Here is a 25,844-nt window from a genome sequence, read left to right as displayed (position 1 = left end):
TACAAACAAACAAGTCATCAAATTATCAGATTGATAATTACTACCTTAATAATTATACCAATTCTAATTACCAGGTGATTTTTCAAACCGACCCCAAGTATAACAATGCTAGATATTTTTTTTAAAAGTAATGCTAAATTATGAAAATTTAGTAAATGTTCACTTGATTACGCAATTTTCCTTTAAATTAAACTAATATAGATAGGTTTTTACATTAAAAATCGTACGGTTCCCCAACAACGGCCACGACACTCTTAAACGATGTCGCCCGCACAAACGCTCAAAGTCCTAAAATTCGAAGGCATTACGAGGAGGATGATAATGCAGAAGCTCACCAGAAAATGGAGAAAATCTCAACGAGAATCTCATTTCGACGAGGACGATAAATTCTCTTTGCCAACACGCGACGATTTTCGTCCCATTGATTCCCAAGGTCATCCATGGCTTCTTTAATCTTTGTTAGTAAAAAACCTCAATCCTAATAAATTAGGGTTTTTATTTGTTCATGTTGAATTTGCAGAACAAGAAGAATTGGTTCGATCTCTAGAGAAAGTTCAAACCCAGCAATCTCTTCTATGGAGGGTACATTCTTACCTTACAAATTTGGAATAATTTGCTTTTTAGCTTGTGTTATTAACGTGTTTTCATGTCATGCAGGGTGTGTTTTCAGGGCTACTCTCCTGTTATGCGGCTTTTCTCGTATACTCAGTCTATCAACAGGCCTATTATCCCTGGGAATTGGTATTTCTCTGCTCCTTATACAGATGTATTTGACCTTGTATCTTGTCAATAGTATGCAAGAAGCAAACTAAAACCAGGAATTAGTGAGACAAATGGAAAGGTAACAAGCAGTGGCGTAGGCAAGATTAACGGATAAATGAATAAATCATTGTACCAACGTCATATAAAATAGGCAAGATTAACGGATAAATGAATAAACCATTGTACTGATGTCATATAAAAAACAATATTTAGATCATATTAATATAACATTATTCAATTGTATTACTACAACTGACACCAAGATGTTTTAATTTTGTGAAAAATGTATTCATTTATACCCTAATCATTATCAAGTGATTATATAAGTAATCACTAGGAGTTTTGACTCGACTATCTGGTTGGTCCGTGGTTTAATGGAGGTCACGGGTTCAAAACTTTTTTAACAGGCTCAAAATATCTGAAAAAGGGGTTTGGTGTTGGGGCTCAAACCTTGGATTTAAACTCTGTAACTGAATTGCCTAAATGATGGACAAAGTAGTGCAGATTGATGAAGTGTTGTGAATTTATATTGCTGTGCTAATTTGTTATATTTGCATAAAAATCCAACGAATCCGCTTGTAGCAAGTACCCTTTGGAATAGTTGACACGCCCGCAAGCGGGCTTAATCACTTAAAATATAAAAAAGAAGCAGCAGCAAACAAAACCAATTGCAACGCCCAGAGAAGCAGTTAGGAAGGAAATAATAAGTTGGTTTAAATCATGTAACTTCTTACAATCTTTTTAGGAAACCACCAACCACAATTCCTTTCATTCATCCATCTATTCGTGCACATCCATCAGGATATTTCAGGTCTCTTGTTAAGTAAGATTATTGCAAGTAAAATTGGGAAGGTGGACAAGCTTGTCATCATGTTTCTGTAGAAAATGTTTTACATTACAAAATCATTTTTCTTTTATTTAGATTGGGAACTCATTTTCTTGATCAATTTCCAGTTTTTGTAGAGTATAAAACATGTGGCATGTGATAAGTATATAAAGTGGTTTCTGAGGTATGAGAATGCTGGTTTGGCTGTAGCGAGTGATGTGTTGTAACCAATTGTGAGAAAATAATTTTAGTATGGAAATATATTCACTGGAAAATATTTTTTTCCATACCAACAAGGAGCCTTTTTCAGTGAAATTAAGATGATTTGAACAGGAAGAGTGCTCAAGTATGAGTGCCATATGACAGAGTCATGAATTATAACAGATCCTTGGTCTATACCAATCATTATCTGGCCCATCCATGTAGTTGGTGCCCTGAAAATCAAGCCCGTAGAGCATGGATTCATGTGAGTGACTAAATCAAGCTTAGAGAACAGGAGCATTATGATCTCTGAGGGAAACTGAGGCTTCACTAGAAATTAATTTTTAATCAAGAGGCTTCACTAGAAATTATATCCAGTTTAACTTTGAGGAAATACCATGTACACAGAAGAAATGTCTACATAGTTTTTGTTTTGATAGAGTGTTTTTGGTTTAACTGTTTTTCCATTATTTATTTTTGATAACCAAGAATACTCAAGGGCCAGTGTTACACTGTTCAAAACTTGGTGGATAATGGACCCATCCCTATGCCCTCTTAAATACCAAGCTTCGTAAAGTGCGTCCAGCCCGCACATAACGTGTTGCACTCTTACTAATAGATCAAATCCATGGGCATTAATCAGTAACGCCATTCATGTTTATGAATATGTCAAGGATTGTTGAGACTCTTGTATTGAAGTGATTTGCAATATAGTTGATTGGGAGAAGCCGGAGAGCTTTGAGCTCTATTTGTTCTGCTAATAAGATTTGCTTGCAAAGCATTCCTTCTAAAAGGTTTATTGTTATCCTTCAACTTTGATGGAATTCAAAGAATGATAGGAGAAATATTATTATTTTGAACTTCTGTATTGCTTAACTATTTATTTCTGTTTTTCCCCCAATAAGGTTCTTTGCCTAGTGGTCAATGAAGTGTGTTGAGAACCATGAGGTTTCAGATTCAAATTCCAACAAAGACTATATATTAGGTGATTTCTTCTATCTTCCCTAGCCTTATAGAGAGTTACTTGGTACTTGTTGCTAGTGGGAGGTGACAGACATCTCATGGAGTTAGTCGAGGTGCGTGCAAGCTGGCACGGACACCACAACTATATAAAAAAAGGTTCTTTACTGCTTCACTATATCCAATTACTAGACTTTACATATTGAATCATTGATTATGGTCATAGGGCTGAAGTAAGAAATCTTGTTTTAACTCATTAACTCTCACTATCACTTTTGTTAGGTTATTCAGTTTTCTTCATTCTTACCTCTCCCACTAGTTCGAGTGAAAACGTAAGGGAGGACCTCAGGATTGGAAACAGAGAACTAAAACTACTAACTTGACTTTGGGGGGTGTTTGGATAAGCTTTTTTTAAGTGACTTAAAAGCCAAAAGCATAACTACCTACTATTGACTTTTGGGTTTTTTTGGGGTACTTTTTAAGCCTAAAGTAAAGTGCTTAAAAGCTAAGCACTTTGTAATTTTTAGAGGTGTTTGGCAAAGACACAACATGCTTAAGCACTTTACTTTAGGATTAAAAAAGTACAAAAAAGGCCAAAAGTCAAAGTAGGTAGCTACCTACTTTTGGTTTTTATCTTTTAAGTCATTTACAAAAAGCTTATCCAAACACCTCCTAAGAATCCTTTAAGTAGTTTGGGTAATCTGAATGCAGCCATCCAAGAAAGAGATGAACATGTAGTCTAGAAGCAAGAGTACAAGCACTAGAAACTTAAAACAAAATCTTTAAGCCTAAGATGGATTTTTATAAAAATAGTTCTAATACAACTCTCTCTCTCCACCTAGTCCCTCTCCACTAAGGCAGCCACCGCTCATCACCATCAAAATTGGTCTTTTAAAATCTCTTTCTTTCTCTCTCTCTCTTCTAAAGCAACAACCGCTCACCGTCGGTGACCACTCTTTCACCGGTTACAATAGATAATCTCTTCATACTTCTCTCTTCTCCACCTCCCCCCGTCGGCTCCTTTTTTCTTTCATCGAACTATCACCCAACAACAAGCAAAGACTTCTTCACTATTGCCCATTAGTAGTAAGGACATTGACTTGGGTAAGATTCGACCATATTCTGACGACTAATTTCAGCAACAGATTTTTTCGGATTCCACCAAATCGACCAACAAAACCACTCAATACCCAATTCCCGGTGATTTCTATCCCTTAATCTTTCTTTTCTCCCCCAGTTTGTTTTATGCATTGTTTCTTGCTTTGATTATTTTGCTTTTGCTTTGTCTAATTTTGTTTTCACTCTCGTTCATAGATTAGAATTTCTTTCGATTGTATCTTTAGGTTTATTGAATTAATTGTCTCTTTTGATTATTTTGTTGGAATTTGTTTCAGTTTGTTTGTGCCTTTAAATTCTTGCTTGCTTGCCCTTTGAATCCTGCCATATTGATCTTGGCCTTTAGATTTTTGCTTGTTCTTCAGTATTGATTCCTGCTTGTTTAGTGTAAACCCCTGACTAGTTTTTATTTGCTTTAGTGAACAATGGTAAACTAGGGTCATGTTCTTGGTTGGAAATGAAGGCGAGGATTAGGGGTGGTAAGTGGGTTAAGGGAGCTTATAGACTGAGACTAAGGTCTTGGAACATAGTGACTTTAATAGGGAAGTCCGTTGAGCTTGAGTTTCGTAAAATCGTAGTCTTATAGAGACTAGAGTGGTCCTCACTTCTAGCAACTACTCATCACATGTTTCATTTCCAAGAAAAAGTAAAATTTAGCAGATTCTTAGTTTCGGCCATGGCTGATTTGAAGACAAGCATTGTTCTTGTTGGGAGTTGGTGGCTGATTCGATAAATTTTCCGTTTTGCTCTTTTGGGGTTTATTTAATTAGAGTCTTTCACTCCCTCCTTGCTCTTCTTTCTATTTTTTCTAATGTTTTCAATTGAGTAGTCACAAATATATTATTTGGTTGTGGGTTTCTCTTTTTTTTTGGAAGTAAGAAGGGTTTTAGTAAATATATTATGTAATATTTATTTTCTGAAAATTTTAAATGATTTTTCCCCTTCCACTCTACCTTCAAGAGGTAGGAGTAAGGTTTGCGTATACTTTACCCTCCCCAAACCCCACCCCACATGGGGGATTACATTGGTTATGTTGTTGATTTTTCTCCTTCCATTAGTTTTGGTTTAAGATTGGTGGCTGGGTGGTCCTCGACTTGGGAAAGATGATGGCATTGCATGTGTTGTTGGGAAGTAGAATTCGGGTGTGATGGATTCTTTTGGTGGAATAGTGTTGCGGGAGAGGGTAATTTGATGGGTTTTATGGTGGAATCAAATTATTGGGAAGGGGTAAAATATGGTTAGGATGGTGAGGTGGCATGCCATGTAGCGTCAACCTCACCCAAATGTTAGGCCACATAGGATTCGATAGCTAGGCCCTTGCCATGATGGACCTCCATTAGAAATAGGTGCATATGTGATAAGTATGGTAACGTTAGGGGTATATTTGATCGAAAAGTATAAAAGGGGATAAATGTAGACAACATTTGAATGTAGAGGGCTAAATTTGATGCTTTTACCTAGAAGGAATTCAAAATGTATAAGACATTCACTTTTTCCCTTAATAAAAGCCTCGGGCTAATTTTATGGCAGCACGTACTTTCCACTGAAGATGTGATTGTAAATTCTAAAGAGTAAAAAGTATGTGAAGTATCTACTACATACAATATCGTCCTCATTAATGCTTGCTAATTTCAGATTTTTATATGGTTAACAGCGATATCATGTTTACTTCATGTATGAAGTTGACGCTTGGACCATCATTGCTGCAGGTTTGTCTCTTTTACTACTTCCCTCTTTTCTTTGGCATTGTAGCTTATTCATTGCCTAAAAGATCACTCCAAACATAGCACCTTTTTTTGGTCATGGCCTAGTATTATCAAACACAAAAAAGGCAAAAAAACTCTTAACATTTGTTGGGGGCTTTAAGCGGAAAAAGCAAATAAAGGGTCGGCTTTAATGAAAAAAGGCGCAAAGGGATAAAAAATCTTTTTCTTACGGGCTATTGATTTCAGGTTGAGACTTTGCTTGCTTAGTTTCACGCTTCATTCAGTGAGCGACTTAAGGTTTAAGGTAAAGGGCGCTCCTAGCATAGATTATAAATATGTATGTTTAATCGAAGACTAATAATTATAAGCTGAATCCAAATATATGAATTAAGGAATTGAATTTTTTCTTTAATTTTATGATATATCAATTGCTTAGTGTCACATTTTCCCAAGAAGCTCGTTGGCAAGGAAAATTATGCCTTAAAACCTTGATGACGACACTGAAGTGCACGTTACGTGAGACGAAGTGCTCAACACATTTTGAGCCTCAGAGCACCTTTGACAACACTATCATGCCTATTACTGTAAATTTCCGACAACTTTATTCCTTTCTTTGTAGGAAGACAAGCGTTGTGATACATTAAGCTTTATTATGACAATGGTGAAATTGTATAGGGTTATGATGGATACAACATGATGTGGCCCATAGTATAAAGGTTGACAACAATAGACACATAGATACCCTTTGTGTTGTTTTCATCTCATTGTTCACTTGCCTAACTCACAGGTTCAGTTAAATCACTTCAGTAATTTATGGAAATGGTACTCCCTATTCCCTAGCCTTGTAGAGAGATGCGGGATGCGGTCAACCCACATCAGATACTTTGACCAAGACACTTTTCCTCTTGGTCAATATTCGTAGCTTCATGTTTCAAGCCAAACAAAGATATGAAGACTGCATCACCCCAAAAACGTAGTGTAGCATGGGATTCAATGAGAACAGCGCCAACTGTCTTAATGAGATGCCTATTCTTTCTTTCTGCTACCTGTTCTGCTGAGGGGTGTACGAACAAGATGTATAATGAATAATTCCTTGGTAAGAGCCCGTTTGGATGGGCTTATAAGTTGGTCAAACCAAGACCAATTTATAAGCCCTTTTTAGCTTATTGTGGTGTTTGGCTACCAACTTAAAATGTTAAATTTAAGCCATAAAGTTCTTAAAGTCACCAAAAAATAAAAAGTTGAAAATCCTAACTTTTTTTTGGAGGGCTTAAAGCCATTTTCGTTGACTATGGAAATTACTTTAATATCCCTTATATTGGCATATCCAAAAGCTACCAAAATAGTTAGTGACCATCAGATCTTTATGCTTTGTTATTGTTTTTTACTTTTTCCAACCAGATCGATCTCTACTTCTCGGCTCCACCCACCGGGGCCTCGGCCGGACGATTTTCCTTCGACGGCGTCGGAAAAACAGACTATCGGATATACACATTTGTGTCGTGTAGATTTGGGACAAACGCTGTTGGCAGTTAAGGTAAGGAGAACAAATCAAAGTGAATTGCAAAGGTGGAGAAGGCAAACGAGAGGAGGAGGAGGATTAGGAAAGGGAGGAAGAGATGAAGGGTGGGATACTTCCGGCGAAGAGGCGATGGAAATAAGGGTATTTCAGTTATTTTGACAGAAAATAAGTGCTTAACAACACTTATTTGGCAAACACATCAACAACTTATTTTCAGCATAAACACTTTTATCCAAAACTCAACTGCTTATTTATAAAAATAACTTTCAGCATTTAAAAGTTCTAAAAGCACTTCATACATAAAAATCACTTTTTTAAGCCCATCCAAACGGGCTCTAAGTCATAAACTGTTGAAAGTGGGCAGATAAGTATTTTAAGGCATTATCACTATGAAAAGTATGAGTAGAAACACCAAATTGATTTTTGTTATTTAGTACAAAAACTCCTGAATATAGAAAATAATTCAAAACGATCTTTCAAAAAATCTAGTTACATCTTGAATAATTATCATTGAAACTAACAAAATAACAAAAGCCTAAGGTTGAACCGACTCTACTAGGATCGCAAATATCATAATGGACTAATGAAAAAACTCTGAATGACTACGTGGAAAGGTAGTGCGGGTGTGTCTCCCAAGTTGACACGACTCACAATCTAATGTGGATAGACTAGACAAACTAGGCACCATCTTCTGTAACTTGGATGACTCAAATGTTTGTGAATTAGGTTCGAAATATTTGTAACGGAGCATGTTGTGGAGGAATTTGGAGAGATAAGATCAAAGAGGCATTGTGATTCATGCCCTGCGCCTATTGTCTGTCCCGTACTGCGGTCTTGCATGAGAAAAGGACAACTTGGGACATAAAGAACATAGAGCCCGTTTGGATTGGCTTTAAGTTGGTCAAAACCAACTTAAAGCCCCTTTTCAGCTTTTGGACGTGTTTGCCTAATGCTAACTTTAAGCCAGAAAGTTCTTAAAGTCAGTCAAAAATGAAAAGTTAGGATTCCTAACTTTTTTTTTCTAAGTGCTTAAAGTCATTTTCTTTGACCATGGAAATTACTTTTATATCCCTTATATTTTAACTAAATTCCCAAACTATCCTTTTTGTTCTTTTAACCCTAAAATTCACATAATTTTCCTCATTTAAGCACTTTTATCCAAACACTCAACTACTTATTTATAAAAATAACTTTTAGCACTTTAAAGTTCTAAAAGCACTTCATACATAAAAGTTACTTTTTTTAAGCCTATCCAAACGGGCTCATAGTTTAAAGTGACAAAGCACAAAAGGTTAGCTTGTCAACTCCTTTTGGGTTTGTCTGGATCCCATTGGCTAAAGTAACAGTATGAAGTGTTTGTGAATAAACATTACTGGACAAAAGTGATTTGTTACCAGAAATATGATCTAAAGCACCCGAATACACGACCCATGATCCAAGAATACTCACTATGAAACATAAGCAAAGGAACCACCAGCAACATAAGCATCTGACTAAGCAACCGAGGCATGTTGCTTACTTGCTCAGTACTATAATAACTCATTATATTCTGTTTGAGCAATATGATCATTATTGGGTGGTCGATCAGGCTAAACAACTGAGGCTACTTGTAGAGATGTGTGCTTACTTTCTCAATACTGAAGGAATTCATTATATTTCGTCTTAGCAATATGAGCATTATTGGGTGGTCAATCATGCAAAGTATAACATATGTCACGAGTGTGTCCTAACCTATGACAATAACTATCATCCTCCTTGTTGATTCTCCATAGATTGAGATGTACGATTTTCTATGGTGTAAGATTTGAGAATAGAAGAGTCAATGATGGATGATGAAACCACTTTGTGACTGGGATTGTAGAACTAGAAACAATATATGTTTGTGCTCTTGTTGTTTGTGACTAAACTCAACCTTTCAAATCCGTGTGACTACCTACACCCAGCCCAAGTAGACATATTAGATTATTGTTTCTTTAAGTTGGTCATCTAAGATATCACATCATAAAAACGAGATTTGTCATTACAATATAAAACACAAGCCTTTTCCCAAATTGAATAACATTTCTGGAATGGGTGAAACAAGGACATCAATTTGGAATCAAATCGTCGTAGGAGACTTACATAATTGAGCATCAACCTTCTCCCATTTTGCTTTGGCCTTTTCATCTTCCTCACTAGCCTTTGCTTTTTCATCTACCGCACTAATATTCTTCGTTAAGTGATCTTGGGCACCTTATCCCTTGCATCACAACTCAATCGAGGAAGCTCTAGCTAAATAGTTTGAACTTCTCATTAATGGTTCTAAAGTGATCATAGGGCTTGAACTTCCAATTCCCGTATTTTTGGAGCCAAAAATATTAATTCCAATAGACATCTTGTGAAATCAGAATTTTGTAGTCTAAGTTCTAGAAATCTTTTGCTAGAATCTGGAAAAAGGGTGGTGTTATAAGCTTGCTCAACAAGTAGTCTCTTGCATGGTTATAACCCCCTCCTTCATTTGGAGGGGCTCACAAGCTTTAAATTATTTCTGGCACTACTGGAAACTCCTGTTGACCATGTTTTACCTCTGAAAAGTAGATAAAAGGAAAATAAAACCAAAAAAATAATAATTAATGAATGAAGGAATTGATTGCTTGGTGACCTCAGATAAGCTACTGGTAAATGTTAAAATTATTTCTTGGTTAGGGGCAAAAAGCTTTTAAGCAGGCTAGCATCTAAGTTGCGCGGACTCTTCATATTTGCTGCCGCACCCGTGTCGACACGAGACGGGTGTGGGATATGTGTGGGATTCGGTCAACCCACATCAGATACTTTGACCAAGATTCCATGGACAACCTACATCAGATGGGTGCGGGTGCGGGTGCGGGATGCGGGATGCGGGATGCGGTCAACCCACATCAGATACTTTGACCAAGATACTTTTCCTCTTGGTCAATATTCGTAGCTTCATGTTTCAAGCCAAACAAAGAGATGCTAAATATTCAAGCGGTTGTGTTCCAACTTATGGTAGACAGTAACAATGGTTTGTAAGGAGAGTTGGTTGAAGGTCTTGAATGATTTTCTCTATCTATTCTGAGGGGAAGAATATCTATCTTTATAACTATATTTTTATAATATTGAATATTTTAGCCGAATCCCCGCACCCGTATCCATACTCGGATTCGTATTCCCAAATCTTAAAATTTAGATTATGCCGAATCCGACTCTCGTATTCGCATCCGTCTCGGACACCTGCATCCGAGTCCGAGCCACTTAGGCTAGCATTTCATTATTTTCTTCCGTTGAAAGACAATTGTTCTGAGTTCATAAAGATCATGTTCTGCAGATGATTATTTTTCGTAATGATCTTAGATAATTATTATTTTCAGTCTTAAATTTGCTGGAAATCATATTCTACCATTAGTAAATGAGAAAACAGTTTTTAATATTTCATGGCCTACTGTGCCCACCCAAAGGGTAGCGGCTGTAGGTTCCCTCGTCACCTAAAGAAATATTTCACAGCCTAATTTGTTGTCATTCACTGGAAAAATTCTCAGATTGGGCAGCTATTTTGACGTGTTTAATGACCATTAAGGGCTTATTGCATGAATCAAAATATCATTGGAGGTGGCTATGGTCTTCATGCTGCATTGGCATGATAGTGGCAGTATTTTGGTTGCATCATATGCTAAGGTGAGCTGCTAATCACAACAAAGTTTTATGTACTTCTAATTATGATTGTTTAACAGCCACTGAAATTGAAGGAGTAATCAAGTGGAGACTTAAACATTCCTACAAATAAGCTACCACCAATGTAGATTGCCCCTTGCCCACCACATTTGTAATAGTTCCAGTTTCTTTTTCTTCTAATAATCATTCCCTTATATTGACAACTAGTCTTGGGCCATGTGTTTTGTGCATGTACCACATATCAATGAGTATACAATTTTAAAGAATCACATGCATATTATTAAAACATTATGTTTTGAGTAATGAAAATGATCTTTTTTTTTTGGATAAATTACTGGACGATTTTATTCACAAGTAACAGTTGAACAGCTCAAAGGAGTAAAACACAAAACAGATCAAAACTGGGACTAAGCAACAAGTTTCAGTCCTTACTAACTGACTACCCTACTACATCAGCTAAGGGTAAAAATTCAAACTATCTAACTTTTGTTTCACTCCCAGTCGTGTTGCACCTCGAACATTCACTTCCTGTACAATCTGCTTTATCACTGTTTCTATACTCCTCTGCTTCTGTTGAAAGAATCCTGGTATTCCTTTTACTGCCAACTATGATATGTAGTACAGGACAGGCACATTCTGTATACTTCTGCAGCTTCACTCTTGCCTTTATAGAATGAGATAGTCCAGTGCAACTCTTCATGCCACTCCATGGGATGCCTTGTTATCCTTGCCAACCTAGTACCTGTCTCCAAATTGTTGGGGAGACCACACACTTCAAAAACAAATGTGCCACACTTTCATCAGCTTGCTCAAGGCACGGGAAGGGGAAAGTAATAAATAGGGGTATTCACGATTTGGGTAAAAACCGATTCAAACCGAAAAACCAAACCAAACCGATCAAATAAACCAATTTTTTATTTGGTTTGGTTTGGTTTTATATTTTTAAAAACCAATAATATTTGGTTTGGTTTTGGTTTTGTTAAAAAAAATCGAAGAAATAACCGGACCGAACCGAACCGACAAATTATATACATATTTTTTATAATTATATATACATAATATATTATTTCTTATAAACACTTTTTTATGCAAAAAATACGGCACACTAATTTAAAATAGTAATGTATGATACGCCTTTTATTTGTATAATCATATCACTAGTTTATGCATTATTCAGTAAGTTTATGTTGTTTAGTACATTGGATTAGCTAACAATATAAGCAGGAAGTTAAAAATAATTAAAGTTTTGGTATAAGAATTATAAGATCCAAAATGCAACGAAGACAATTTATATTTTTTGAATGAATTATTGTCTTTTCTTCTCTTTTGAATGAATAGTTTCTTTTATTTTTATGTATGGTTAATAACCGAATAACCGAACCAAACCAAACCGAAACCGATAACAACCAAACCGATGGATGTATATTTTAATTGGTTTGGTTTGGTTTTAATAATTTTAAAACCGATTAAATTGGTTTGGTTTTGGTTTTGACCAAAACCGACCCGTGAACAACTCTAGTAATAAACAAAGGGGCCTATATTATTACTGTTTGATTAGCTTCAGTTCAACAAAATTTCTGCTGGTACCCCACAACGGTATATGGACCAAATTGCAGAATAGAGAGAGGCATGATCTATGGTGGAAAATCACAGCAACTAGCAGAGTATGTGCAGGACATTGGGTGGTATGTAGAGATCATAATATTACATGATATTGTACAGAAAGAAGAAACAACAATAGGCTCACAAGGGATATGCTTGGATTTTCAGATTTCATTGATGACTTGGAGCTCATAGATCCTCCCCTCAGTGGAGGATCATTTACGGTTTACCTGGACAAAAGGGGATAATCAAAAGATCTCTGCAAGATTCGATGTGTTCTTATTCTCAACAAAGTGGGACGAGACATTCAAAAATATTAGACAAGCTGTGTTACCCAGGTTTTTTCTGATCATACTCCCATTTCATTACAATGCGGGGAATGGGGAGATTCAAAATCATATTTGAAGTTTGAAAACTGGTGGTTGAGGGTTGAAGGGTTCACTGATGAAGTGAAGTCTTGGTGGTCTTCTTTGAAGTTTATGGTAGACCTGATTACATGCTTGCAAATTGAAGCTCTTAATGGGAACTAAAGGAATGGAATTCTACTATTTTTGACAGCTTTAAGAAGAAGAAAACTAAGCTCCTGGATCAAATGTCAAAAATGGATAGCATTCAAGAACTTAGAATTCTAAAATGAAGAGGAATTGATACCAAAGGCTAGCTTATTCATGGAGATAGAGGAGAACACAAAAATGAAAGAGATAGCTGGGAGAAAGAAGTCAAGGTTGCTATGGCTAAAGTAGGATGATAGAAACACAATTTTTCCTCAACAAATGGCAAATGTTCACTAAAGAAACAGCACAATAAATAAGCTTGTAATAACTTGTGAACCTGTAGAAGATCAACTGGCTATCAAAAGGGAAGTAATGTCCTTCTATTAAAAGTTATATGATGAAATTGAAGATTGGAGACCCGACTTCACCTGTATGAAGTGCCCTAAAATCAATGTGGAAGTGTAGTAGTGTCTACAACGACCATTTGAAGAACAGGAGATATTAGACTGTATCAAGAATTCAAGATGTGTGCTATAGGTAAAGCACCAGGGCCTGATGGATATTCTATGGGATTTTTTCGTAGCTGCTGGGAAGTCATCACGACTGACCTGATAATGACACTTGGAAAATTTCCACTCAAGAGAAATTTTGGAGAAGAGTTTTAATGTGACATGTGTGGCTCTAATTCCTAAAAAGAATGGGCTACGGAGCTAAGAGATTTTCCACATATCAGCCTAATAGGGAACTATATACAAAATTATCTCCAAATTGCTTATAGACTCCAAGAGACTCAAGAAGGTGATACACACAAGCTGGTGGATAGCCATCTAAATGGCATTCCTTAAGGGTGGACGAATAATAGATACGACATTAGTAGCTAATGAGTGTGTGGACACCCGAATGAAAGAGAGGAATCCAGGGGTTTTGTGCAAACTAGATATCAGAACGGCTTATGATCATGTAAATTGGGCCTTTCTGATTAAGAGGTTGAAGGATATGGGTTTTCGTAACAAATGGGTCAACATGTATCGTACTGTTCGATTCTCAATTTTGTTAAATAGAGCACCTCAAGGGTTTTTTTCGTCCCAAAGAGGATTGAGATAAGGGATCCTCCATCTCACTTTCTCTTCATTATTGTAGTGGAAGGGCTAAGAAACACGATAAAATTTGCTAACCAAAACAATTGGTTAAGGGGTTTTAATGTGGGAAGCAGCATAGAAGTTTCACACGTTTTATATACTGATGATTCCTTGGGTTTTCTTGACGCTAAAGCGGAGCCACTTAAGCATTTGAGACTCATTTTAGCAGTATTTGAAGCGGAAGATCTTGCTTTTTCCAATAAATGGCACGACATAAATTCAGGCTTGGCTCTCTTCCTACTGTCTATTTAGGCATGGTCCTGGGATTAAAAAACAAATCGCAGGAGATGTGCAATGGAGTTCTTCAAAGATTTGGAAAAATGATTGGCTAGGTGGAACTGCCAATTGCTATCTCTGGGTGGTAGGATGATACCGGTAAACACTGTTCCTGACTCATTACCCACTTACATGATGTCACTATTCCCTGTGACTACAAAAAATGAGAAATGACTTGATTCTTTGAGGAGAAACATCATTTGGCAAGCTAATAGAGATATGAGGTGCTTTCATTTAGTCTAGTGGAAAACTCTCGCCATTAGCAAGATGGATGGAGGCTCAGGCGTAAAAGAAATTTGAGAATGGACAATATTTTTTTGATGAAATGGTCAAGTGGAAAACTCTCACCATTAGCATGATGGATAGGGGCTTAGGCATAAGAATTTGAGAATTCACATAAATGTTTATTGATGAAATGGTTGTGGAGATTTGGTTGAGCAAGCATTGTGGAGGAGAGTTTTCAGAGAAAAATATGGAGAAGAGGTTTAGTGGTGCTCAAGAAATCTAATTCTGCTTATGGTGTCGGTGTATGGAGGTCTATTAGAATTTTCCGACCTTCTCTTGTCAATAATATTAGGATACAAGTTGGCAATGGGAGAAACACTTCTTATTGGGAATGACAACTGGATTGGGCATGGACCACTAAAAGATCTTTTCCTCTACATTTTCAGCTTGAATTCACAGCCTGAGGCAACTATTTTCAAAATTTGGAAACAGGGGTAGAATTTAAGCTTTTGAAGTCTGTCGATGACTGGAAATGAATAGAATAGCTGAGTTCTTCAAAATTTTGGATGATTTCCCCAAGTACAACAGCTTATGAGGACATATTAATATGGTAGAGACACAAAAAGGTGATTGCACTGCACAGTCAAGTCAGCATACATGTTTCTGAACCAAACTGGACAGCAGGAAGGTTAAATGTCCTTGAAAACACATTAGTAGAGCAATCATACCTTATCAGGTGGCATATCTTTCATGTTTGGTTGCAAAAGAAGCACGTTGAGTCGCAAGACAATTTGATGAAAAGGGGGTTTCAGTTGTGTTCAAATGTTTTGTGTGGGAAGGACTCAAAAAGCATAAACCCTTTTTTTTCTTTCTCAAAAAAAAAATTGAGCATAAATCCTCTCTTTTTACACTGCGGAGTTACTGATCTAATGTGGCAACTATTTCTGAACATGGAAGGAATCAAGTACTCTATGCCAAAGATGTTGGAATAATACTATTGGAAATATCAAACAAAGACAATGGTGGCAAACAATACCTGCCTGCGTGGGATGGGCTGTGTCGAAGGAAAGAAACACAAGGTTTTGAAAGAACCTACAACCCAGTACAAAACATTAGGATGAACTGTTTGCTCTAATTTTACTTTTGTACTGAAGAACTCCTAGATGATGCTGAATCCTTAAAAGAAATTATAGAATCTTGGTAAGAAGAGCAAGGAGATGTTTTTGCTTTATTTTGGAATGTAAATATGATCTACACATCCTTTGTGCATCTGATATATAAGGGAAATTTTCAAAAACATAACTAGAAATAAATTGAAATGCCAAGTAAAATTCAATGTCTAAAGTCTTATCTTTATCTTTATCTTCATCACTTATTTGAAGGACAGAATATAAAGAAGAATCAACGGAAAAGGGCCTAAAATGCCCTCAAACTATTGAAAATGATATAAAAATGCCCAATAGATGGATGAGAGTCATATTTGTACCATTTTCAATAGTTCGAGGGCATTTTAAGCCCTTTTCCGAAGAATCAATAAGGTTAAGTAATGAATTCTACAAAGAGAAAAAAGAATGACACATTTTAGTAGAAAAATCTATAGATCACATCTATTAAAAAAACCCAATTTTGTTACTCCTTTCCCTCAACGGTTTCAAAAATTTGGTATACGAAGTTTTAGGCAACACAAAATTAAATACAACTTTGATTAAGGTGCTACAAAAAAGGAAAGATGTTTCTGTCTTTTCTAGGTACTCTACACATAACTCTTTTTACTTTGTAATAGCTGCTCCATAGCAGTATGATCAAAGTCTTTGAATAGGTTCTTCTAAAGAAAATAAGGGAGGTTTGACTGTTGACAACCTCCTTCAAGAATGTAATTTTAAGGAAAAATAGATGTTTCCATTACAATGGTTTGATAGAGAAGATGGAAGTAATTCTAAATGTTTGAAAGGTGCAGTAATGCAATTTTATCAAGGAGTTGAAAGGGTGAAGCCATGAATCAATGCAACTTTATCATTTACTTGGGCTACTTTAGCTGTCCTCCCGCAATTGCCTTTTCATTTAGCTGGAATTGATTGTGGTATAAAGTTATAAGTTTACCTATCATTTATTAGAAGATAAAATTTACTTGTTGGTACAAATATTTTAGAAGTAGAGTTCAAAAGAAGTGTAACATGGTCATTTCAATTTTTATGGTTATTTTGGATTCAACTTTAGTTTTTGAGATTTTTTACTTTTAAGTATAATATGATATAATGATGAAATCCTATTTATCTGTTAAAATTTGCCATCATATTTCCTATGGTCGTTGGTATGCCTATGTTGTTGTATCACTTCTGGCATATCCATGTAATAAATTATTGAATGCCTATGCACCTATGTCATACACTTGTCGTGGCGTGCATTCATCAATTTGGATACTTGGGTCCTACAAAGCAGTTGTTTTGACCTACATTTTGCAGGTTACCAAAGTTTAGATGGGATGTTGTATGGCTACCATTAGGGCCCCTTAGGTAAGCCTGCTTGACTGTTTCCACATTCTTAATTACTCCTTTTGTTGAAAAACTTGCGTTGAACTTTGAAATTGCAGTGGAGCTGGAGTGTGCATTTACGTTGAGTATTTACTAAATGTGTCATCTGAAGAAGTGAGGAAACTTAGAGGATATATGTATGCATATAAAGCCAGGTAAGAGTGCAGAGGATGTATCTATGGGCCCTTAAAAGCCAGTTAAGAGCTTTGCCCTAATCGAATTTTAATACTCGTCGAGTTCCATGGTATGATAGCCCCCCCTCCCCACTTACTTTTCTTGGTGTACGACAGGGAAGAGCTGAAACTAGTGGCCAGAGCTCTTCTATTCCACTCTCCTTTCCCCCCACCAGGGGCTTCACAGTAAATCTTCGTTCTTGGCACTGAGAAAAATATACTTTGTTTTTGGTGGAAATTTTTGTTCTTTTGGCTGTTTTGAAAATGCTATGACTGCATGTAAATGTTTTGATTGGGAGAAACGTTTTATTTTGGGTGAGACAACTAGGGGTGGCAGAATGAGTAATTTATATGGGTAACCGCAAATTAAGCTCATGGTAGTAGCAAAATAATTTTAGACAAATACCTTTCTACAATTAATATTCCCAAACTTATTACAATTAATACCCTTTGAATGATACCATCATCGTATATATATACTGTGATGGTATTATAAAGATTTTTCTAAGTCATTTGATGTTAAATGAATGATAGTACCACAATATATTCATATATTATCATCATATTCAAATGGTATAATTGAAGAATAACCACTACTTTACAAAGCCAATTCTCAATTCATTATGTGGAACTTCTAAATCTTCAATGGTATCCGTAACAGTATATAACATGTTATGGTATCATTGAGGAACATCTAAACATTCAAGAAAAATTGAACAACTACTGAATATATCATCATACTATATATATATCATAAAAGTTTTTCTAAATCATTCAATGGTACATGAATGATACAATCATAGTATATTCATATATTATTATGATAATAAAATGGTATAATTGAGGAATAACCGTTATTTTACAAAGTCAATTTTGCAACTCTTAGTGTGGAACTTCTAAATCCTCAATGATATCGTAAAAGAATATGGCATACTGTATGATATCATTGAGAAACAATCAAACATTAGGGGAAGTTGTACAAATATCAAATGATATCACCATAGTGTATATATATTATTATAAAGGCGATTTAGGCATAGGCTAGGAAGGGGGCACATAGGTTAATTACTTTGGGTTGACAAAATATAAAGTGAGCTAATTAAGGGTGCGCTATGGACGGGCAATTAGTTTGCTATACAGTAAGTGTACTTTTTCCTTCAAAGTCATCTTAAATAGTTTGGGTACCCAACCAATTTAAGATGGGTAAAAAATGAATCAAATCCATGGTATCCATTTAAAAGTGGATAGTTTAATGGATAAAAGAGGCTCATTCATAAAATAAAGAAAAGTGGCATTAATATTTTTTTGGGGTGTTGGTGGTCAGGGTAGGGGGTGAGGTAAGAAAAAAATTTGAAATTTCTTTTAAAAAATAAACTAAATTTTTTTGGAAGGGGGGGGGGGGGGAGTAGTAGGGCGTGGGGTGATAAAATAATTTTTTTAAAAATTAAAGGAAATTTATTTTTTAAAAAATTAATATTTTAAACACTTTTTTGGGTAAGGGGGGGCCATTTAGTAAGGGGGGGGGGGGCTTGGGGGTCGAGGTAGGGGTTAGTAAAAAACAAATTTAATCTTTTTAGAAAATAAATTTTAAAAAATAAATTTTCTTGAGGGGTGGGGTTGAGGGCTGGGTGGGCTGACAAGGGGTTGGGGGCCAGGTTAGGGGTGGAGTGATAAAAAAAAATTAATGTCTTTTTGAAAATAAATTCTAAAAGTTTTAATTTTTTTTGTACGGTTGGGGGTGGGGTTGAGGAGGGGGGTAAAAATGTTTGATTTTAAATTTTTTAGTAGGAGATATTTATATTTATCCATATTATTCATTGGGTAAATCATTTTTTATCAGTTTAAGATATGATGCAAATGGAGTATTTTATCCATTTAACTCGTTTTCGATCGGTTGATATTTGATCCAATCCGCTCTTTTACCACTCCTAAACACAACCAACAATAATTGGTGCAGGGGAGTTCGAAATCTATTTGTGCCACAAAGAAACAAAATTGACATAAATAAGCCATATTTTTAGAAAGTAACAAAAATAGACTTATTGTAACTTTTTTTTTCGTTTTATAAAAAATTTCAAACGAAAAACGTTAAACCTGTTAACGTCAAATTTTGATAGAGAAAATAGCCAAAAGCCCCTCCAAACTATAGTTGAATTCTCAACTACACACTCATACTTCACGGGAGTCTTATTACTCCCCTGAACTTTTTAAAAGTTTAATATATACCCCTCAAAGATTTAGACTCAGATTTGTATTAAAAAATGATCTGCACGTGCCTTGCAAGTAATATTATATTATTTTTTTAATAAAAAAATTAATATTTGTTGTCTTTATTATATTTTTCCCTTTTATATTTTTCTTTCTCGTTTTCTCTTTCTTTTTTTGTCTTTTCTTTTCCTTTTCTTTCACAGTTTTTTTTTCTCCATTGATATGAAACCCAAGGCACATTACCTTCTTCTCATCACCCCTTCTTCTTTTTTTCTTCTATTTTTACTATTTATTTACTTTTATATAATTTTAGTGAAGTTTCATCCAAAGGGTAATGATAATATTGCTAAATCGAATTTGAGGTTGTCCAAAATGAATTTGTGATTTGAAGTACAAAAATTGTGTTTGCTACTTTTAATGTTGTTGTCATGGTCACCATCTACGAAAGGTGTTTTTTAGAACGAAACTATTTTGTCGGTCTCAATTTTAAACATTTCTTAATCTACTACTACTCAAAATTCAATAACAATAGATAATGATAGTCGAAGATTTTTTAGATCTGGGAAAAGAAGGTGGGGGTTCCGGCCTAGCAACGACAAAAATGGTGATGTGAGAATGAAAAATAAGTTTATTTTAAAAAAAGAAAGGAAGAAAATAACATTAGTGATAACTGCACGGTAAAGTGAGTTTATCGTCTTTTTCGGCAACTTAAATCCGGCGAAGTGTTGAAGAGAAAAGAAAGAAGAGAAAAATAATAAAAAAGAAAAGATAAATAAAAGTAAAAGGCAACATAATTTTTTTAAAAAAAATCAGAAACTTAATATGAAAAGGGAAAATACTTGTAAAGTTAAAGTTTAATGAAAATAAAATTCTCTCCCTCTCTTTGAGAAAGTGAATACACTCTCTTTGCCACCTTAACATCTAGGTGAAATTAATTTCATTTTAAAATAGTCTAAGGGGGTAATAGAACTCCCGTAAAGTATAGGTGTGTAGTTGAGAATTCGGCAATAAATTGGGGGTGCATTTGACTATTTTTTCAATTTTGATATAAAATGAAAATTTTTCTTTTACTTTATGAAATGAAAGAAATCTTCTACTTTATAAAGTGAAAGTCTTAATAGTGTTTTACAAAAAGAAATATTCTTTTCGTTATATAATTTTATTGATTTGATGTATCATAAAAACAAATGAAATTATTACGTTTTGTTTTCTTATTTTGTTCCCCAAGCTCTATTTGAAGATGCTTAATCATGGCATCTTCAATATCTTTAATTGTCTATTTTTCTTCATTTCAATTACAAATAATGTCTTCTAAATCAAAAGTTAGTGGTTCAGTTATTTGGATTGTGAAATTATACTAGACAGAAACACTATTCATTATAATTGTCCTCTCAAACACAACGTTTAGTATTCGCTTATTTATGATCATGCATGTTTTTAAGTCAATTACATGATTTTCAAAGTCAATTGATTATGCAATTGAGTTTTCCTCTAAGTTCAAGGTATGAATTTCATGCAAGTTATGAAGTAAGGTAACTTAAGGCCCTATTTGGTGTCCTAAGGCCTAAAAGGTGACTTAGTGCCCTATGTAGTGACCTCAGGCCTAATGATATGAATAATGCAAATATGATTGTAATAATGAAAGGACAATTTTCACATTATAAGTATGTTATGAAAATGAGCTATTCTATGATTTCAAACCTATGATCATGACTATGATATATGTAATTATGATTTTTATGCTACGCATGTATTCCGTGGGATTTGACTTAGCACCGAGTGGACTTGAGGTAGGGGGTTTACCAAAAGCCTTAGTAGCAGCATGTCCCATAAACTACGTGCCACCGTAGATTGCCTTCATGGCTAGCTATTGGATCCACATATAGCGTATGTATGACCCGCCTAGCGGGGTATATTCTACCTTGGCAAGGAGATTCCCCTTTTTCTTCGTTGTATAGGGAGACAATGGAATTTCATGTTATAGCTCGCATGTGTAACATCCCCTAAAAATGTTGTATACGATGTTTCAATTCTCGCCTAAAAATGATATAACCTCTGTATTTTGGGCATAACTTTTAATAGGATTGTCCAAATTAGGTGATTCAAATTTCTGAGTAACCACAAGATCATTACCTACAATTTTTGTGAAGACCATATTTTAATTTTCGGAGGTTAAATAGATCAAATAAATTAATTGTTGTAAGATAGGATGCTGTGAAGGAATGAAGTATTTATAGAAGAAAATTCATATCTCATTGTAGGATTATCCAAATTGGTTGATTCTTGAACGATATGAAACTAAACTTCCATAGCTACAATTCTTATGAAGACACCAAATCCTAATAAGGAATCGTATTCAAACGCAGCTCCGAAGAAGAGTATTCTGTTAAAAAGAACTCATCTCACATACCATGGAAAGATCTAGATACATTTGACATCACTCATGACATCAATTGTCCTCCATTTAACATCATTCATGACATCACAATTTTCCATTAAGTTTTTTATATTTTTTTTATAATTATTTTATTTATTTTTAGGTCCCTCCTCCACACCTATAAATACCTACCTTATTTCCTCTTTTTATTCATCAAGCTTTCTCAATCAACTGTTCTCTCTATACACTTCTTTACTCATTCTCAAATATAATTTTAGTTCTTAGTAGTGAAGAAATACTATTTCGGTGATTCATATACTCCGGATAGTACACAAAACGTTCCGATGGAAAGAAAAGCTAGGACTCAAGAGTGTTCATTAAGTCCTTCGGTTTCGACTAAAGCTTCGGATTCTAAGTATGTAAGGCTTCAATGAGAGTATTCCTTCCACTCTCATGTCTAAATTATTTTGATTCTATGATAAATTATGTTTATTTTTTTAAGCTTTACTCTAAGTTATGTGAGTGTTTATCCATGGATTCTTTCACCCATGTAGTCCAAAAACTCTTTCAATTAAGTCTCTTGATTTCAAGTAATATTTTCTTATGGTAATTCTTATTTTTACTTAATAGTATAAATTATGGTTAAACTAATGATTATTGGTCTATTTTGATGCAACATAATTTCATATGTATGAATTGATGGTTTGCAATTAATTCCTCTATTTATCTATTTAAAGATTCTTGAAATTCATGGTGGGTTGTTTAAAGCATGATTTTTAATTAATGGATTTTAAAGTATTTATGTATATTTATTTATATACATATTTGCAAGTTGAAGTAATTTGAACCCACCTAGCTTTACTATATTTTAATAAAGTTTGACTTGAAAGCTTTGACTCCAAATGAATGTTTATGAAAGCAATATTTATGATCAAAATGGAGTCTTATGAAATGAAAGAATGATGAAATGATATGAATGATGAATTCTTTATGCAATAAGGACAATTCTTGCATATTTGAATTATCAAATATTTTAATGAGCTATTCTACCGAATATGATGTTTGAATTCTCAAGTTATATGCTATGAATATTTTGAAGTATTAAACTATTCCGCGGGATTGACTTAGCACCGAATGGGGCATTGAGGTGGGATTCAGTAAGGGAATCCTAGTAGCAACCCCTTGTCTCATTAACTATTTGCCAACATAAGAGCCCTTGTAGGCTTAGGCTAATGGATCCATGAAAGCCCTTAAAGTTAAAGTTAAAGAAATGAATGAAGTTGACAGAGTTCTACCTGGCAAGTAGTCTCCCCGGCCAACGTAGGGAGTTATGTTGAACTCCATGTAATAGCTCGCATGGTTTTAAATGTCGGTTATGATCATTTTTCCATAAAATGAATGTTTTAAAAGATATTTATATGATTTATTATGCATGCATTACATTATATTCCATATTACATAAATGTTTTAAAGTTTCTTCAATGTTCATGCATCTTTACATACTTAGTACATTCAAAGTACTAATGCATACTCTTTTGCCTATATGATATCACCATGTAGGGACCAGTGCTCCTCCTCGTTCTCCTCCATGTGGCTAGTTGAGATTTCATTGAAGACTACTTTTGGTGAGTTCCCATATTCCGGAAACAATACTCCTTTATCTTTCTAGCTTATGATATGTTGAGATATTTTGCTATGACATGTCTTCTATTATGATTGAGGGTGAGTTAGAGACTTGTCTTAGCCCCGTTAAATCTAATAGTTAGAGGTATTGTTGGACATATGTAAGTTCAAGATTTACTATTATGATTTTCGCTTGTTTATTTATCATCATTACCTATGAAAGGCTAAAAGAATGCTAAGAGGCTTGTTTGAAATACTTTCGGGTTCCTCATTTGCCATGTCACGTCTAGGCCCTAGGCTTGGGTCGTGACAGCATGGTCTTATTGTTGGTTATAGTTTCTATCCCACATATATATGATCTCTTATGTATGATATGATTTTGAATTGTACTTTTTAAATGCTTTGGTCAAAATAATTTTCTAATGACTTTACTTACCTCATCTTATCATGTGATTTACTTGACCATTGCATTTAATGATTTACGCTGCATGTCATGTCCTCATACTTAGTACATTCCAATGTACTAATGCATACTTTTTGCCTATATTATCTCATAATATAGGGGTGGAGGTTGAAAATCATACTCATCTACGTGGCTAGTTAAGCTTTCCTATCCAGCGGTGTTTGTGGTGAGTCTTCATTTATCGGGGACTAGTTATCGAGTTAGTTATTGTTTCAAAGATTTTTGCTATGTTTCATATTGAGGGTGTGCTAGGGACATGTCTTAGCCCTGCCCATATTCATGAGTAGAGGCATCTAGTTGAAAAAATATTTCGAGTTTATGTTGTCATGTGACGTTCTTAAATTTGTATTCATAGTTTAGACTCTCTTATGATGTTTCCGCTTTTTCTTTACCTTATGTATGCTTATGATATGTACAAGAGACTTGATTGGAGCCCTTTGGGGTTTCAATTGCTGTGTTACGACTAGGCCCTAGGTCGAATCGTGACAAACTTGGTATTAGAGCACAATATTTTTTTTTCCAAGTGTCCTAGGGTGTCCAACAAGCCGTATCAAGTAGAGTTTTATTAATGGGTGTGAAGCGAACCACACTTATGAGTAGAAGGCTATGAGACATTTTAGGAATTCTCACTTTGTTCATGATCCATGTCGTGCTATAGAGTTTACCGTAAGACTTCTTTTTCCTAATGGTCTTTCTTTGCAATTTTCAAAAGGATGGCTCCAAGAAGACCACCATTTCCAAGGGAAAATAATGTTAATGAAGCCCAAGCTCCTCTGGCTCCTAAGACAATGGTCCCATACTAGACCAAGTGACTAATGCGGAGTTCTGAACCGCCATTACTATGCTAGCCCGAGTGGTAACCAACCAAGGTGTTGTGACTCCTCCTAATGTTCCTACTCCGGCCTCAAGAGTAAGGGACTTTGCACGAATGAATCCTCCGGAGTTTCATGGCTCAAGAGTTGATGAGTATCCTCAAGAGTTCATTGATGAGGTCTACAAGATAGTGAGTATTATGGGGGTGACTTCAAAAGAAAAAACGGAGTTGGCGGATTACCAACTTAAGGGTGTTGCCCAAGTTTGGTACACTCAATAGAGGTTGGAGAGGGTGAATGAAGGTCCTATTGAATGGGAAGCTTTCAAAATTGCTTTCTTTGATCACTTTTCCCTCTTTAGTTAAGGGAGGCTAAAGTGTTGGAGTTCATTAATCTTCGACAAGGCAATATGGGGATGAGGGACTATGCCTTCAAGTTTACTAAGCTATCCAAGTATGCTCCTTCATTAGTTGCTGATCCACATGCCCGAATGAGTAAATTCATATTGGGGGTGTCCGACTTGGTTGCTAAGAAATGTCGCACCGCTATGCTTGTTAAGGAGATTGACATATCTCGGTCATGACTTTAGCCGAACAAATTGAAGGAGAAAAACTCAAGGAAATGAGGATGAGGGATTCTAAGAGGGCTCAGTATGAAGGTGGGTTCTCCAATGCTAGGACCGTTGGTAGTAGTGGAAGCTCTCAACAAGGCTAAAGCTCGAGGAAGAAGTTTGCTAAGGATAGGGTACCATACACTAAAACTCAAGGAGAAGGAGGTGTAAATGCTAGTAACCCCTCTTTTCCTAAGTGTGCAAGGTATGGGAGGAATCATGGAGGAAAGTGCTTGATGGGAACGGGTGCTTGCTATGGATGTGCCAAGATGGCACATAAGCGATCCGAGTGCCCTCTTGTTGCCAACAAGGGTGGAGAAGGTCGTCCTCTAGGAGGCCAAGTACAACAAGGCGCCCAAGCTCAACCTAAGGGTGGCCAACGCAACAATTGATTCTATGCTCTTCATTTTAGGCAAGAGGTTGATGAGGCTCCCGATGTGGTCACAAGTATGTTACGAGTCTTTAAATTTGATGCTTATGCATTGCTTGATCCGAGTGTCAACTTGTCTTTTGTTACTCCTTACATTGCTATGAGATTTAATGTGTGCC

General features: G+C 35.5%; 1 protein-coding gene across 3 annotated transcripts; it reads left to right on the top strand.

Annotated features, from left to right (window-relative positions):
• The first annotated feature begins 232 nt into the window (after positions 1-232).
• LOC129889115 (uncharacterized) lies at positions 233-24,025 on the top strand. Of its 3 annotated transcripts, XM_055964271.1 has the most exons (9): positions 233-433; positions 521-582; positions 658-741; positions 5,520-5,574; positions 10,630-10,765; positions 16,961-17,011; positions 17,089-17,184; positions 23,348-23,412; positions 23,973-24,025. In XM_055964271.1, the coding sequence occupies exons 1-9, from the start codon at positions 262-264 to the stop codon at positions 24,008-24,010; spliced, it is 759 nt and encodes a 252-aa protein (XP_055820246.1). In that variant the 5' UTR covers positions 233-261; the 3' UTR covers positions 24,011-24,025. The 3 variants fall into 3 exon arrangements, with proteins under 3 accessions (XP_055820246.1, XP_055820247.1, XP_055820248.1); XM_055964272.1 differs by lacking the exons at positions 23,348-23,412; positions 23,973-24,025 and adding an exon at positions 17,320-17,577; XM_055964273.1 differs by lacking the exons at positions 23,348-23,412; positions 23,973-24,025 and having other exon boundaries at positions 17,089-17,577.
• The last annotated feature ends 1,819 nt before the right edge of the window (positions 24,026-25,844 follow it).

The sequence above is a fragment of the Solanum dulcamara genome, chromosome 5, assembly GCF_947179165.1.
Source record: "Solanum dulcamara chromosome 5, daSolDulc1.2, whole genome shotgun sequence".
Lineage (NCBI taxonomy): Eukaryota > Viridiplantae > Streptophyta > Magnoliopsida > Solanales > Solanaceae > Solanum > Solanum dulcamara.
This window is presented reverse-complemented; position numbering and strand designations above follow the sequence as displayed.